This window comes from Cricetulus griseus, chromosome 6 (genome assembly GCF_003668045.3).
Source record: "Cricetulus griseus strain 17A/GY chromosome 6, alternate assembly CriGri-PICRH-1.0, whole genome shotgun sequence".
Classification (NCBI taxonomy): Eukaryota; Metazoa; Chordata; class Mammalia; order Rodentia; family Cricetidae; genus Cricetulus; species Cricetulus griseus.
Window position 1 is genome coordinate 52552172 of NC_048599.1, and position 17696 is coordinate 52569867.

Genomic DNA, 17696 nt, shown 5'->3' on the forward strand with positions numbered 1-17696 from the left:
CACCTCTCTCTCTCTCTCTCACACACACACACACACACACACATCTCTCTCTCTCTCTCTCTCTCTCTCTCTCTCTCTCTCTCTCTCTCTCTCTCTCTCACACACACACACACACACACACACATATACATACATCACATACACACATGTCCCATCTCACACATACACATCATACACACACACACACACACACACACACACACACACCACATCTCTCTCACACACATCGCACACATATACATACATCACATACACACATGTCCCATCTCACACATACACATCATACACACACACACACACACACACACACACACACACACACCACATCTCTCTCTCTCTCTCTCACACACACACACACACCACCTCTCTCTCTCTCTCTCTCTCTCTCTCTCACACACACACACACACACCACATCTCTCTCTCTCTCACACACACACACACACACACCACCTCTCTCTCTCTCTCTCTCTCTCTCTCTCTCTCTCTCTCCACACACACACACACATATACATACATCACATACACACATGTCCCATCTCACACATACACATCATACACACACACACACACACACACACACACCACCTCTCTCTCTCTCTCTCTCTCTCTCTCACACACACACACACACACACACACACACACACCACCTCTCTCTCTCTCTCTCACACACACACACACACACACACATATACATACATCACATACACACATATCCCATCTCACACACACACCTCACACACACACCTCACACACACATACATCACACACACACGCACAACAATATTTTAAAAGGAGAGAACATTTGTCACCATTCTGGGATTCTCCCTTGGATTCTTGAGCTACAGTAGAAGTACACTGTAGTTAGAAGAGTGCTCCGTCCTCATAGGACACTGATCAGAACAAAGGGAGAAGGTGACCACTCAGGATCAGTGAAGACTTGAGAAGCACGGGGCATTACTGTTTATGTGTTTAATGTGTCCTTTGCTTTACATAGTGAAGCTCTTGATTTGTGTATTGCTTTCTAATGCATGTGTCAACTCTATGGCTTAATGAAAGAAAAGCTTCACAGCCAGGTGTGGTGGCATACACCTTTAGTCCCAGCACTCAGGAGGCAGGGGCGGGTGGATCTCTGTGAGTTTGAGGTTGGTCTGGTCTACAGAGCAATTTCCAGGACAGCCAGGGCTACAAAAAAAAAAAAAAAAAAAAAAAAAAAAAAAAAAAAAAAAAAAAAAAAAAAGGAGGAAGGAAAAGGAGAAAGGAGAGAAGAGGAGGGGAGGGGAGGGGAGAGGGAGGGGAGGGGAAGGGGGAGGGGAGGGGGAGATCTTTACATTAGGAAGAATTTTTACTGTGGAAGTCTCTACTTTTCCATCACAGCCATGAGTACCATGGTCCTGTTGTCCCATGTCTGAGCTTCGGTTTCCTCCTTTAAAATTGGACCCACAGTTTCTATGATCTACTATTTCCTGCTAAATGGAGCATATGGACTCCAGGCTCTGACTGGGGCCTCTAGGATATCTCAGTCTTGGTTTGGAACAGTAAAACCACAGCTGTTGTGACATTCAGAAGAGAATAATTTTATTTGTTCCCAAATGGCTCCTGCTCCACATAGTGGCTCACCATGTACCCTTGGAGCCATGCATGGGATTTGAGGCCAATTCAGACAGGGGAACTGGACAAGCATGTTGCCACAGCTTTCCCAGAGGGGGCAGAAAATGGTCATTATTCATAATTTACAGCTTTTAAGTAGTGTATATTTCTTCAACTGGGATAAAATCATGACTTTAAGTGTCTGAAGAGAATGAAAATTAGGACACTTATTAACACACATTAACAAAAGTCTACTGAAAACTGTTGCTGTTAAGTAATACAAGAGAACACCGAGGTCTTCATCAACACCAGTATAACACAACCCAAAACAACACTGCACAGAACAAAGGACAATAAGGACTGCTTTGTAAATAATTAAAATATCTTTATGAAGAACTTATAAAGCCATATATTAAAACTTGATTTTTTTTTAAGAAACAGAAACATTTCTCTATTTCAGTACCAATAGTATTTTCTTGGAAAGCCCAAATTTCCCATAATGCCACACAAATTATCTCACAGAAGCTCACCCATGGAAGCCATACTCAGGGCACAGTAGAACTGTACAAAGTGACAAAACCTAACTTCTAACCAGTATTCCAGGGGATCGATTAAATAATAGTACAAAATGGTTGCATTCCAAATTGAGCATTTTAGCAAGATCAATCTCTACCTGGAAAAGCGTGTCATTATTTATTCCAATCCTCCTACCACTTTCTGCAGCTTTTCCCCAGAGAAGCCAATGCCTTTGGTGCATTAATGTGGCAAAGAATGCCCCAGGCAGTGGATGCAACCTGATGATTTTAGGTCCTCTGTCTGGGGCTGGGGGATTACTCTGGGACTGGGGGAAGGTTTGGTAGATCTGGGATTGCAGGGTCCTTTTTCAGATAGAAGGTGAGACAAGTACCTTTTCCCTACCGTGTGCCCGCCCCAGTTCCCAACAAACCTAAAACAGTAAGCATGCACGCCTCCGTCACTGCACGCTTGGGCAGGACAACATCTGTACTTGAAAGCATCTTAGGCACAGGCCCTCGGGGAAAGGTTTTACAAACATTAAAATAGTTCCTCAGCAGAGCACAGTGGTTTATACCCGAAGTGCCAGCTTCTTGGGGAGTGACGTAGGAAGATCACCTGATCCCACAAGTTCAAAAGCAGCCTGGCAGCATCTAGACAGAAAAATGCAGCAAATCTTGTCCATCTACAGCAGTTACCACAGACCTGTTTGTGTGGAAGAATTGTGACACCGTCTTTGCAAGATGCCAACTACTGGGTTAAAATAGTGTGAGACAGCTGTACAGACAAACGCTACACAGGAAAGAGGAAATGGCTTCAGTTTGGGTATATGGGGATATGGGGGAGTTTTCTCTTTTGATTATATTAATATTTGCATGATATCTGCACATTAATATTTTATGGTTTTGTTCCTTTCCCCTTCTCCAGGGGACCATGTATGTCTCTCTCAGAGTCCTCCTTGTTTCCTAGCTTCTCTGGCGGTGTGAGTTGTAGGCTGGTAATCCTTTTCACTATGTCTAAAATCCACATATGATTGAGTACATACCATGTTTGTCTTTTTCTGACTGGGTTACCTTGCTCAGAATGGTTTCTTCTAGTTCCATCCATTTGCCTGTGAATTTCAAGATATCATTGTTTGTTTGTTTGTTTCTGCTGAGTGGTACTCCATTGTGTAAATGTACCACATTTTCTATATCCATTCTTCAGTTGAGGGGCATCTAGGTTGCTTCCAGGTTCTGGCTATTGCAAATAAAGCTGCTATGAACACGGTTGAACAGATGTTCTTGTTATATGAATGTGCATCTTTTGGGTATATGCCTAGGAGTGGAATTGCTGGATCTTGTGGTAGACTGATTCCATTTTCTTGAGGAATCACCATACTGATTTCCAAAGTGGCTGTACAAGTTGGCACTCCCACCAGCAGTTGAGAAGTGTTCCTCTTTCTCCATATCCTCTCCAGCATAAACTGTCATTGGTGTTTTGATTTTAACCATTCTGACAGGAGTAAGATGGTATCTCAGAGTTGTTTTGATTTGCATTTCCCTGATGGCTAAGGATGTTGAACACTTTCTTAAGTGTCTTTCAGTCATTTTAGATTCCTCTATTGAGAATTCTCTATTTAGTTTTGTACCTCACTTTTTAATTAGATTATTTGGTGTTTTGGGATCTAGTTTCTTGAGTTCTTTGTAGATTTTGGAGATCAGCCCTCTGTTGGATGTGGGGTTGGTGAATATCTTTTCCCATTCTGTGGGCTGCGGTTTTGTCTTACTAACTGTGTCCTTAGCCTTACAGAAGCTTCTCAGTTTCAGGAGGTCCCATTTATCAATTGTTGACCTCAGTGTCTGTGCTACTATTGTAATGTTCAGGAAGCATTCTCCTGTACCAATTCGTTCAAAAGTATTTCCCACTTTCTCTTCTAAGAGGTTCATTGTGGCTGGATTTATGTTGAGGCTTTTGATCCATTTGGATTTAAGTTTTGTGCATGGTGATAGATACGGATCTATCTGCAGTCTTCTACATGCCAGCATCTAGTTATGCCAACACCACTTGTTGAAGATGCTTTCTTTTTTCCATTGTATAACTTTAGCTTCTTTGTCAAAAATCAGGTGTTCATAGGTGTGTGGGTTAATATCAGGGTTTACAATTCAATTCCATTAGTCAACCTGTCTATTTTTGTGCCAATACCAAGCTGTTTTCAGGACTATGACTCTATGATAGAGCCTGAAGTCAGGGATGGTGATGTTTCTGGAAGTTCCTTTTTTGTACAAGGTTGTTTTGGCTATCCTGGGTTTTTTGTTTTTCCATATGGAATTGAGTACTGTTCTTTAAAGGCCTGTGAAGAATTGTGTTGGGATGCCACTTTCTGAACATAACACCAGTAGCACAAATGTTGAAATAGACAATTAATAAATGGGACCTCCTGAAACTGAGAAGCTTCTGTAAGGCAAAGGACACAGTCAGCAAGACAAAACTGCAGCCCACAGAATGGGAAAAGATATTCACCAACCCTACATCTGACAGAGGGCTTATCACCAAAATAAATAAACTCAAGAAGCTAGCCACCAAAACACCAAACAATGCAATTAAAAAGTGGAGTGCAGAACTGAGAAGGGTACCATTTACCTTTCCCAAATATTCCTAATCAGAAATCATTCCTTGACTGGAAGCCCAGCACACCACCTGCTCCGACATACTATGATATCATCAAGGAGACCAAAAGAAAACTTGCAAAGAACCAAAAGGATTTTAGTAGGTAAGTTGGAGCAACACTGTGGCTTTAAAATACCATGTTTTAGTAACCAGAAGTGATAGTAGAGATTGCCTGAACTTGATTTCTACTGGTGAGAAAGTTTCTTTTTTAACATCTTCTAGATTCCCAGATTCTTTTCTCATGTCAAATGTCTGTGTAGTAATCATGGAGCCTGACAGCTATCAGGAACTAGATAGGTAGGAAGCCTTCCTGTAGGGTATAACCCAACGCAGGAAGAGCAGACCACTAAGCCATTGAGACTGCAGCATCACACTTTACAACGAGGGACTTGGAAAGCAAGAAAGTTGTGAACCATGGAAACAGCGTCTGGAACTGGGGTGGCAGCTGGGTGGTATCGAAGAAACCAAGACAGTGCGGAGTCTCCGAAAATGTTTTCTCTGAGAACATTTTCTGCTTGTGCATGATCTAAGTGATTGTTCCTGGGCAGTCATGACACTTTTATGTGCTAGAGAGTTAGGAATGGGCTATGTAAGAATGCCCATGAATTTTTACAAGAAAAATCTGGCATGATCCACTTCATGATGTCAAGGTAACTGTCTAAAGACTGTTGGCTTTGGGAGAAGGAAGGACCAGACCCAGCCTTGGGAATTCAGTGCTACTCGGGGACAGGGAGATAAAGGAGCAGCCAGTATAGTCCTACCCAGCATGCAAAACACAGTCTGTGCTCCTCCCCCTGTGTGCCCCCATCCCCACCCATCCCCATTGCAAGCATCCCCACATAGTGGGGAAAGGTGCTAGTAAGCCATGATAGAAGCAGTGAGGTGTTGTGTCAGGTCAAACCAGGTGTCGGGCAGCCAGTGCTGCTCGATGCTCGATGCTTGCATGTGTTTCTAAAAGGGAATGTGGGGAGGGTTAAGCACCCCAGCCAGTCCCTCGGAAACAAAGGTCTTATTGCTATATTCCTCCCCATGTAGAATAGGCTGCTTTATTTTTAAATGTTAACTCTAAATGTTGATAGAGTTTTAATTTATATTCTCCAGAGCAAAGGAACGAATCAAAGACGATATCAAGTCCCTGAAAGAGAAACAGGAAAAAATTGACAAGGAGCTTGACCGGTTTGTCTCACACTCAACTTTGTAGTGTTTAAGTCCCTTTTAATTGGCAAACAAATTCACAGGAAACCACAGTGGGTTTGTTGTATAAATATGTATTAAATATCTGCAAAGAGTTCTATCCCACTTAACAGTCCATCAATAGATTGGTTCTCAACCTTCTTAAAGCCACAACCCTTTAATACAGTTCCTTATGCTGTGATGACCACCAACCATAAAATTATTCTTAGTGTTGCTTCATGACTGTAATGCTGCTACTGTTATGCAACATAATGTAAATGTCTTTATTTTTCAATGGTCTTAGGCAACCTGGGGGTTGAGAACCATGGACCTAAAACAACCCACTAAGTCCCTTTATTAAAAAAAAAAAAATCACCTTCTGCCAACTTAATCCATTGCTAAACATATGGTTATCGGCTTTCACTTCAGTCACAGGACTTAGCCTATAAGTACACCCTGCCTGGGAAAGAAAGAAACTAGAAAAACAGTCCTGCTGGCCTCTCTGGGAGGACAGCCTTGTGTCACTTCTGTCCCCACTACTTCCTCTACAAATGCAAACATGTTTCCCCAATGGAGCAGGGATAATTCGGCTGAATGTATGTATGTATGTATGTATGTATGTATGTATGTATGTATGTATGTATGTATGCATGTATGCATGTATGTATGTATATGGGTATAGAATGGTAAGTTCAAAGAGTTGAGGTGGACTGACTTTCTCCACTCAGACGACACAGCCCTTTAAGCCCCCTTGAGAGACTGGAGGTTGGCCAGTCTCTCTAAGTGTTCTGCGCACTCCCTCTCATCAGAGAAAGTCCAGTCCAACACTGCTTTAAAATCTTATCTTACCCCTCACCACAAAACAAAACAAGCTCTATCAGCTACCATCCCCATTTGCAACCCCTAAATCAGGACATCCGATTCCCAGGGACTCAAAACAGAGCCATCAGGGACAGATTCTGTGCGAACATGGGAGGCGGATCTGAATCTGCATTCAAAGAGACACATACCACACAGGAGAAAGGGGAGGTGGAAATGCTCTGTGGATAGATAATCCATCCACCAGTTACAGGAACAGGCTTACCATGTTACCCTCCACAGAGAGTCGTGTAGACTGAGACTCATGAAGAGGATACACAATCAGAAAGCAGGGGTTAGATAGCATAGATGGGTATATTTAAAAAAAAAATGAAGTAAAACTGAGTCTAAGATTAACACACAACTCAAGGGGCGCTCAAGAGAAAGGGCATCGGGGATTAGGAACTCCTTCGGCTTGCTACATCAACTGTAGTATTTCTCAAGTAGTCACTGGCTAAAACCCTGGAAGATCCCTGGGATCCTTTCTCAAGGAGCTTGGCCTAGTACACACCCTTGCACAAATGTGCCTTGGCCTTCCATCTTCCCCTATGCCATTGTGTAAAGCCCCACAAGATCTGGGCAGTGGAGGCCGTTAGAGTATGTGATGTATCTACACTAACTAAAGGGGATGCTCTTCCACTGGGGTGATAGTCACAAGGTGGTAGGAACTAAGGCCTCAAGGAAATGCTTGGATTAAAATCATCTGCTTTCTAGCCTTCTGTGTATGAGGTAGTGATAGCAATGTTGCCTATCTGAGCCTGTTTCCTCATTGATAAAAAGGATGAAAAGTATCCCTGCTCAAAACAGTTGTAATGGGGTAGCTGTATTAATACATATAACGGACCTGTAAGAGAACAGCACATTCAGTCTTTTCGAATACTGGCTGGGAGATGCATATGAACAGTTCTTTGCTCAAGTGGTTTTCTTTGTTCCGTTAGGCTCCAAGCAAAGGCTTCCAGAAGCATCCTAGAAGTGCAAACAGAGTTTGATAATTTTCTACATAAAATGGTATGTTTCCCTGCTGGAAATAATTGAGAGTTCTCTCCACAGCTTCTTGCCTCCAGACCTCACAATGTTTCATAAGCAATGCACGGTTACACCCAAGCTGCAGTGGTAGAAACAACACATCCTTGTCATTGACTGTCCACTACAAAGGGGAGACAATCCATTCTAAAGTATGGTCCTCATTTCTTGCTTCTAAAACAGTCCCTGGGACAGACCCCATAAAGTGCAATTGGGTAGAAACTAGAGGAAATTATTGGTGCTTGAAGTTGTATTTTTTAAATTAATAATTCAACAAAGCTATATGATGCCATCAACTACGTGAAAAGAATGCCCCCTGCCCTCAACTCACCCAAACAAAAGGGAGGCTGACAAGACTCCAAACAGAGCTCAGGTGTGAGGAGAAAAGAAAAGGATGGAGAGTTCCTGTTGTTGCCCTGGGCCCTTTCTTTTCTTCTTCTTCAAACCTTCTGGGCAGTCCTGTTAAGGCTGGAGGATCTTGCTTTCCAAAGGACAAAAACATGTAGATGCAAGCATGCAGGAAACTAGCAGACTGGACTACCTGAGACCAAGGATGGAGAATTCCAGCATGATAGCTTTCCCCTCTGCAGTCCAGACTCAAGAGCAATCTCATTAGCTATGGGTGCAATACCACAACTGGGATGAGTAGTAGTCCTATACAGAGAGGTGCAAAAGCCATGAAACACTCGCGTGTTTCTACTAAACACACAGGATCATTGCTTTTGTTTTTATGCATTATTCCTTATTCCTATCTCTCTTGATGTATGTCCTACTACTGGAGTGCCCCGAGCATTTATCACATGTAAGAGAACAGCAGTGCATTTGTGCAGGAAAGGGCAGACCCTGCAAGGAGCTGTGGAAACCAACTCATCCTGACACTACAGCTGCTACCTTAGCATCCTTCACTGTTGCCTGCACAAATCAATCTTCTATCAGCCTCTCATCAGTAATCCAGACTCTTATACAAAATCTCCATACTTAGAGCCCACATATTCAAATGCTAATGGAACAAATTAAATACATTTGCAGACCAGAGGTGACCTGTTTTCCTGGTCTGGGTGCTGCCAGGTCTAGCCAGTGCAGCTGACATGATTCTTCAATGCTTGTTAAGGCTAGAGCTTTCCACATACCCTAAGTCTGCAGGCTACACTCATGCTCTGCTGGTCTGCACTGCCTACACTAGCTTTTAAATTCTAGTCACCCTTTAGTGTCACATTCAAAGTCCATTTCTTTATGAGCCTTATGCCCTTGGTTCTATTCTGATTCTTCAACGAAGAGCTGGATATGCCTCATAATTTGTAGAATACCAGTTGCTGAAGCAGTTCAAAGCAGTTCTTAACAGACAGGAAGCCAAATCAGAGTAGAATAGTTTCCATGGACTCTGTGCCTCCCCAAAGACAAAACACCGAGAATGGCTGTGTCCCCCATAGAAGTGTACATACTGAACACTCAGAAACTGTGTCCCCATGAGGTGTGCACACTGAACTGAGGTGATATATTAATAGTTTATGATTTATTAAAGCCACTGGAGATCAAAATATCAAAGCAGCCATACTAGTTAGCCATAGAAGCCAGGCACACCCCTTTAATCCTAGGACTCAGGAAACAAAGACAGATGGATTTCTCTGAGTTCAAGGCCACCCAGGACTACATGAGATGGGATCAGGCTAAAAGAGTAACAGACCTCATGCCTTTAATCCCAGCCCTAGAGAAGTATATACAAGACAGGAGCCCAGTGTCTTGGACTGCATTCTGAAAGTGGTCTCTGGCCATGTTGAGGACAGCATTTCAGTCTGAGTGAATATGAGGAGCAGTGAAATCGGAAGCATTCTGAGGATTGCCCCTTCAGTCTGAGGTAGAGGTAAGAGCTAGTGGCTGGCTGCTTTGCCTCTCTGATCTTCAGGCAAGCTTTTATAAATCGTAAATAATATATCCCCACACTGAGCTCTTAGAATGACTGTGTCCCTCTGGAGGTGTGCACACTGATTAGTTAGAATTACTGAGCATTACCCTCATCTTCCTAAGAAGGAATGCCATGGTGAAAATCATTAAATGGACTAACAGCAGTCTCATATGATTCAATTTGTTTTTTAAGGAATTCTAAACCAACCACAAATTATTTGTAGGGATACGGGCCATTAAAACAATGCAGCATTATAAACAAATTCAGTTCTTAGATTACTATGCTTAAGAGAACTCAAATTTTTTTCCACAAATTAGATACAAGGTTGTCCAGGTATTTAGAGGGAACTCTGTCAGGAGTCGGGTTTCGGGTGGATCTTAGTTTCCTAGTGACTTGTTCTTTAAGACATTCTACAGCCTGCCTAGATCGTTTAGAAATAGGCAGCTGATGAAACCCAGTCACTGAATGCTGGTTCATGAGCCAACACAACCATATGAAACAAAAACTGTGGTGATATTCTGGATAATTCCAACCACAATGCAACTGCTGTTTCTGTCACAGGAATATTTCAGCAAGCCCACTTTGGTCTATGCACTCTATAATGTAGCTTAGAAAGGGCTTCTGGGAGTCTGCCACTGGTATGTCATCACATGACCAGACACTTCTGCCCACTCTTGAGAAGTGTCCTAAGTGCTCATCCACCACTGTCAGTGTCAGTCACACTCTAGGCTTCTGCATACTCACCCACACATCTGCCCTACACTGGACCAGGAGCACAAGCAAGCCTTGCCAGACATCCAGAAGAGGGGTGGATGGGTGGGGCTGCCAGAATAGGCATGTCTCTTAGATTGGAAAGGCATTTGAGAAATGGTAGTGTGAGTGAAAAAAAGTCAATTCAAATTTTCTTCTGAAATCTATCTTTTGGGCCCTCCCCCAAAGTGATCTTCTCCATCTTCAGAGACATAGGAATCTCACATTGTAGTATACTGTGTGTGTCTAGGAATATTTACAAATCCTTAACCATGTACTACTATGTTCATAGCGTATTGAAGCTAAACTCCAGAAGGAACTTAAAGGGTCATCAACATCACCATCCTTAGATTCATCACAGCCATCACAACCATCGAAGTCATCATCGTCCTTATCCACTAAGAAGTCCTCATCCAAGTCAGAAGATTTCAACCAAATGGAAGAGGGCTAAAGAAAACCAGCAGTGACCACCATTCAAGAACAACACACAAAAGTTCAGCTGCATCAGTTTAATTGTAGCAGTGTTCAATTGAAAGTACATTTTGCTATTCATCTTTAAAATCTTCAAATCAATAAATCTCAGTCGTACTTTAGAGTTCTACCTAAGCATATCCTTGGCTGTGATTCATAAAAACACATTTAAGAGAGAAAAGCAGTCATTATGAAGCATAGCTTTCACTGTTAGAAAATGCATCTTGATAATAGCAATCGCTCCTCATAACAAAACAGAAAAGGGACTGATTTACTGCAGCCCAGACGTCTCGCCAGCTCCTAAATGCCCCAAATAGTTTCTCCGAGATGTTTTACATTGTTTGTTTAGGCCTCAAGGAAAACCAAGGCCCCACCTCCAGGTTTGGTAGCAAACAAGCTGTGCTTCTCCAGAGCCAAGCTGGAACTGTTCCTCTGGTAATAAGCTTCATGCACGTTTGTGAGGAAGCTGGACAGCACATCAGTGGGCACTATAGACACTGTGCAGCCTCCCCAGCCTGCTCCAGTGAGTCGTGAACCTTTGGCCCCAAACTTCCTAAAACAATGAGAAGAAAGACACGTGATCACCTATAAACAAAGACAAGGGCAGTTTACCTGTTGGAGAACACATCCCCTTCCCAGGTTCTATGAAGAGAGTATGGAGTGAGGGGGGTGGGAGAGGAGGTGAGGGGGGGAGGTGGGGAGGATCAGGGATTTAAAGCCTTAAGAAATATATATGGTTCAGAAGATGACAGTGTCTGCCACTCAAGTAGACACATAAAAGTTGGGTACTATAGCCCACATCTGTAACCCTAGCATTCAGCATTGGTTAGAAGAGGTACAGGCAGGCAGGTCCCTGAAGCTCAGTAGCCAGCCAATCTAGCAGAATTATGAGCTCTAAGTTCAGGAGGGACTCTGTCAAGAAAATAACATGGGAAAACATAATTTTAAAAACATATAAGGAACCTTTGGCCTTTACACATAGGTACACATACACAAATGTGAATCCACAATCCTAAACTGTATATAATTTACCTTTTTTTTTTTCAGTTCTCAGGACCGAGAAACTTTTTAGTGATATCTGAAGCTACTTGTGGTATTGAAGGTAAATAATAACTAATAACAGTACAGGTCTGGAACCACCCACTGTAGGCTTGATCCCATATACCCATATAGTAGCTGCTTGAAAACTTGTGTAACAAATCTCCAGTTAATCAGAAAGGGAAGTAAAAAGAAGGTGGGCAGGAGACATGAATGCCATGAGGAATCAGAACATCACCTCAAAAGAGGGTAAATTAAAATCAGTATGTATGACATAATATCATCCATTAAGTTTCAGATGCATTCTGTTTTGTTGTTGAGATAGGAGAGGGATGCATGTGTACACAGTCCTGTGTGTGCACATCCACAGGTATACAAGCATCTGGTGGCCAAAGGTCAACATCTGATACCTCCCTCCATGGTTCACCACTTTATTTTTGAATGCAGGGTCTCTCACTGATCCTGAAACTCATTGATTCCTCAAGGCCAGCTGGCCAGCAAGCCCTAGAGGTTCTTCTGCCTCCACTTCAACAGTGCAAAGGCTGAGGTATTTGTTCCTATAACTGCCTTTTTATGTGGGTGCTAAGGATCCTGACCTGGCTCCTCAGGATCACACAGCAAGCGTGTAACTGACAGAGCCATCTCCAGCTCTCAGTTGTGTTCATAAGGGTTATCCATTTCACATATCAAAATCAGACTATAGGGCTAAGGGCTGGGCATGTAGCTCAGTGGTAGAAGGCTTGCCTAACATGTATGAGATCTGGGTTCAATACCCAACACCACAGTGAGGGGGAAACCAGTCCCCCAGAACTGACAGCCTAGGTTTATTCTTCATAAATTTATTAACGCAGAACCTGTTAGTAAACTCTAGGTTGGTTGGTTGTTTACTAACTAATGGAAACAACACTATAAACTACCATGTAGCCAGAAATTGTTGTAGACACCATCCAAACATATTTCCAATTAATTTTTCCTAATGAAACTTTAATAATAGATTTAAAACTTCATAATTAATTTAGCCCAATTCTGTCCCCTTTCCTCTCTACTTCCTGGAAGACATCAACAGAATGAGTAGAACATCCCCCCCCTTTCCAGGAAATCAGGATTACTACACATCAGCTACTCGCTTTTCCCTCAGTGACACTCTCCAGTGATTACATCATCTGTTGTATTCAAATATATTTCCTTAAATGTGAAAACAGTGCTTACCAACCATAAAAGATTACCCGTCTTCTGATGGCCCTCAAACAGCAGCCTCCTAGCTAAATTAGGCCCAAACTCCTATCATCAGGCTGAAAAGTCCCTTTACTCATGAGACTCTAGAAGCTAGAAAAGGGCTTGTTTGTAGTTCCTTGGTTGAAAAGAGAAACTTGGCCATAAATGGCCGCATCAAACACTTATCATAGCTGAAGAAGCTGGGAGAAATGGGAAACTCCTTGAAGCAGCTCGGAAAGATCATTAAAGGCAACCACAGCCTGGTCTAGATGACAGCGGGCCCACTTGACGCTCTAAGAGCACAATCCACCAGGGCTTTAACTGCCTTGCATGGGCCTTTTAGGCATATTTTCACACACTTCTGTTTTGAACAGTTTGAGCAGAGTGGCTGTGCACACATGGGAGGCAGAGGATAGATGACTACAGAAAGCTTGTGTCCAACCTGTTTCAGGACAGGAATACAAAGTGAGAGCCTGTCTCAAAACATAAAAAAAAAAAAAAAAAAAAAAAGTATGATTTCAAAACAGTGTTGTTTCTGATCTAGCTGCAAGAGATCCAATCCATTTTCCCAAACCATCTGTCAGTTCACACTGAGCAGAGGCTAAGAGGAGACCTCTAGGCAAACTGATTTGCTTCTGAATGTCCAAACTGCTCTGTGGCCACCCTGCCTGCTGCTGAGGAGAATGGGCTACGCTGCTGCATCAGCTCATGCTGTAGAATCATCAGAGCTCAAGACTTTCATCTTCTTTTCTGTTTTTTAGACAGAAAAAAACAAGGAATTGACTGGGAGGAGATGAGGGGGAGGTCTGTGAGGAGTTGGGAGAAAGGAAATAATATGATCAAAATATGCCATGTGAAAAAATTAAGTAAAAAAGGAAAAATAAATGCTATAACACATAGCCTTCTGTCCACGGCCAACAGCATGTGTTCACAAACCAGAAGTTGCTGTGTCAGTAGTCAACAGTCTGCCTTGTTCACACACACACACACACACACACACACACACACACACACACACACACACACACACGGGGTGGGGGGGCTACAGAAGTCTTAACTGCAGTGTTTCCCACTGATTCTTTTTGTTTGTTTGTTTGTTTTTTATTTTTGTTTTTGTTTTTGTTTTTCAAGACAGGGTTTCTCTGTGTAGCTTTGGAGCCTATCCTGGCACTCGCTCTGGAGACCAGGCTGGCCTCGAACTCACAGAGATCCACCTGCCTCTGCCTCCCGAGTGCTGGGATTAAAGACGTGCGCCATCAACGCCCGGTTTCCCACTGATTCTTAATAAGCCCTTTGCATATGTCTCTGAAACTACAAGGAAGTTCTGAAGTTGGGACACCAACAAAGGTGTTAAGTTAGGAAGGAAATACAGAGGAGTCAAAACCTTCTTACATTTGAAGTTCTGAGAAAATAGTGAAAAACTGAAAATATATCTCCTTCACTATAACATAATCAGAGAAAAAACAGGAGAATCTGCAAGAAACAACCCTAATATGTCACACATGCCATCGTGATGATGATGGAGATGGTATAAAAAGAATTGTTAAAACAACATGGCACAGCAAAGGGTTGATAGAAAACCCACAACTGACTGTCGGCCCGTTACAGTCTACCCTAATATCCTGCTCTCAATGAATCTGAGACTGGGGAAAAAAAACCTTTGACTGGGATGTAAGGCACAGGGCAACAAGTGGCAGGGGACAGAAAGACGCAACTGCTACAAACTAGAAAGAGAAAACTACAAATTAGGCCTTGCATCTCAATTCATTTTCAAATATTTATGTTTTATACAAATGGGTGTGAATTGCTTAGGGAAGCTGGAATGTAGAGACAGTTCATACCCATCTCTGCCCAGAACAGGCACAGCTCTAGGTTTTTGGCAGGTTGTAATCCATGCAGCTGGATACCTGTTTTAAAATACAGATATTATGTTGGATAAATACAAGCAATGTGCAGTGTCTCCTTCACTGCAAAGAGTTCCAGTTTCTCTTCTTTGGGAACTGGCAAGCATATCAGGAAAATAAACCCTCCAGCACAATTTCTACAAGTTTTTATAGTTAGACTACAGACAACATTCTCAGCCTTCCCATGTTGCTGAAGCAGAAAAGAATGAGAAAACATTCTGTTTTTCAGAATGTGGGGCACCAAAGAGAAGAAGGGCTTTTGTTTGAGCAAATAGAGTGTAGTATAGCAGTGTTCCTAAAAGTCCTTCCCAGGGGGAAATTAAGCAGCATCCACCCTCTTCGTAAGGTCCCAACAACAAGCAGGTATAATTTCTCCAACGTTCACCTGGTGGGAGGCAATCAGTGAGTTTATTGGACTTCTTTATATGGCACAGGTAAGAGATATCTTATTGGGATGTGTGTGTTCAAGTGTTCCCCAAAAGGCTGCACCTAGAAAACCTTTCTGCAGCACAGATGAGGGCTTCCCTTTGCCATATGGAGAACCACCTCCTTTATTCTTCCCAGGCCTTTATAATCTAGCTCCTCCTTGGGCCAAGTACAATTAGGGCAGGGTTGGAGGTAACTGGACATTCAGGTGAGAGTTTGTGATCCTCCCATCTCCTCCATGGAGGGGTGTAAATGGTCACAAGTCTAACCAAAATGATCTTGCAAGCTGTCACAGATGAATGCCCCAAGATGGCTGTTGCTTGCCTCAGAGAACAGTAACTCACAACACTCTGGAAGTGAAAGGCATTTGCCCAAAGAGATGTGAGTCCCCTGGGACAGGTAGAGTGGTACTCTCCATCGTCCATGGCAGGGCATAAAGGCCAGCATGTAGCTCAGTGAAGATCACACATGACTTTGACTTGGTGAGGAGGGGCTCAGGAGGCTGAGCAGCTTAGCTGTGGGATCAGGGCTGAGAGAAAACTTCTGAAGAGAGTCAAGCAAAGGCATGTCTACATCCATTCTCATCCTGCAAACATGCCATTTGTCTTCTTTAGTATCTTGGGCAATAACAGCAATAATATCGTGAGGAATCCTTTCTAATTTCCACAAGTGACCAAAGAGAAACAAAAAGCATTAGGCTTTTTTTTTTCTTAAGTAAAGTTTAGGAACTATTAACAAATGAGCCATCCCACATGTAACCTACTTGGCTTCAAAACTGTTCTGTGTTCCTCAGGAAATCTTACTTTAAAATTTAAATTTATGGCTCATTCATTTAAAATAGACATTTTATAAATGGGCAAAGATTGCCTTCTTCCTTCATTATTTCATCTCATCTAATTAAGATTCTAACATTAATTTAATTTTTAAAAAACCTAACTACATAAGTGTAATTTCCTTCTGGTATTTTCTTTTCTCTTTTTTGACGGGTGTCATCCCGAAGCCCCTGGCTAGACAGGAGCTCTTATGTAGCTACAACTGGCCTTGACCTCCCAGCAGTTTCCATGCCTTGGCCTCACAGGCACTCACACTCTGCTTTGGGTCCTTTCTCTGTGTTTTAAACTGATTGTTCTCTTCATGAGTAGTAAAAAAGAAAAAGAAAGAACAAACATCAGTATTGTCTTTATTTTGTCCCTCTGCTCCACTGGGGTCATGAGCGTGTTCTTGATGCTGTCCTGACTGACTGACTACTAAGGACAACCTTGGAAAAGCAGTGTACCTCAGGGCACACAAACTTCCATTGTGTGTTTGTTGTGTGTGTGTGGGGGGGGAGGTGTGTATGGTATTCCCTCAACTCAACTACATATCTTTTCATGAAAATAATTTCCAAAAAGTTTTCTCAAACATACAGAAATTTGAAAGTGCTACAATGTAGCCAAGCGTGAGGGTAGCAAAAAAAACGTCAATGGCAATCCTCCCTGAACCCATTTCCACTTCCCATTCCCTCATTTAGTCCCCAAGGACCAACAGCTCAGGCTGCCAGTCTCTAGGTGGTACCTTTTCTGGGTGACAGGGAAGTCTTGGGTGGTGCCAGGAGTTCCCAAGACCCTTCCAGTACTTGCAGCATCTCTGTGTCCGGCGTGATAGCAGGGCACCTGGGGCGTGAGGGCTTTGATAATCTCCACTATTCTTCTGACCTCCCATGCTCATGCTCACTGTTCTTCTGCTTCCCTGTCTTCCCCCGGGTTTGGTTTTGGTTTGGGGTTTTCCATTATTTTCCTTATTCCTAGCATCTCTAGCAGTCTTCAGCACCCATTTCCTGCATTATCACTCCCCAAACACCAGTATAAAGTCAGAGCCTTGGCTTCTGTGTGAGATCACTGTGTGAGATTCAGGATGACTTTGAGTAAGGAAGCTGGCAGTGGCAGTGTTGCCCGCTGCCCTGTGACTATCCTCCCAGGGCCCTGACATGAGGATCTGGCACTAACAACTAGGACGTCTGCACTGCACGTGACATACGGTTACATAACAGCAAAGAAATAGTCATTACATAAGTGGCCTACCAACCCAACTACTCAAGCCAACATTTCATTATTCTAGAAGATAACCTCTCAATATGGGAAACAGAAGGATATGGTTATGGAATAAGCCAAAATTCATCGGAGTCCTGACCTGGAGGCACACAACC

At 42.8% G+C, this 17696-nt stretch overlaps 2 protein-coding genes across 8 annotated transcripts in view; one reads left to right on the plus strand and one right to left on the minus strand.

Annotated features, from left to right (window-relative positions):
- The window catches only part of LOC113830664 (protein FAM227B), a 47971-nt gene extending 36913 nt beyond the window's left edge, over positions 1-11058 (plus strand). Inside the window, exons 6-9 of the mRNA XM_027421947.2 lie at positions 4776-4853; positions 5852-5926; positions 7720-7789; positions 10750-11058. Coding sequence (XP_027277748.1) covers positions 4776-4853; positions 5852-5926; positions 7720-7789; positions 10750-10908 — 382 coding nt within the window. The 3' untranslated portion in view covers positions 10909-11058. The remainder of the gene's footprint in view (positions 1-4775; positions 4854-5851; positions 5927-7719; positions 7790-10749) is intronic.
- Positions 5587-17696, minus strand: part of Galk2 (galactokinase 2) — a 122846-nt gene continuing 110736 nt past the window's right edge. For 6 of the 7 annotated variants that reach the window (XM_027421936.2, XM_035446456.1, XM_027421939.2 and 3 more), the window contains one exon: positions 10952-11481. In XM_027421936.2, coding sequence (XP_027277737.1) covers positions 11274-11481 — 208 coding nt within the window. In that variant the 3' untranslated portion in view covers positions 10952-11273. Of the gene's footprint in view, positions 5886-7625; positions 7748-10951; positions 11482-17696 lie in introns of those variants that run through there. The other variant, XM_027421937.2, reaches the window with a different exon arrangement.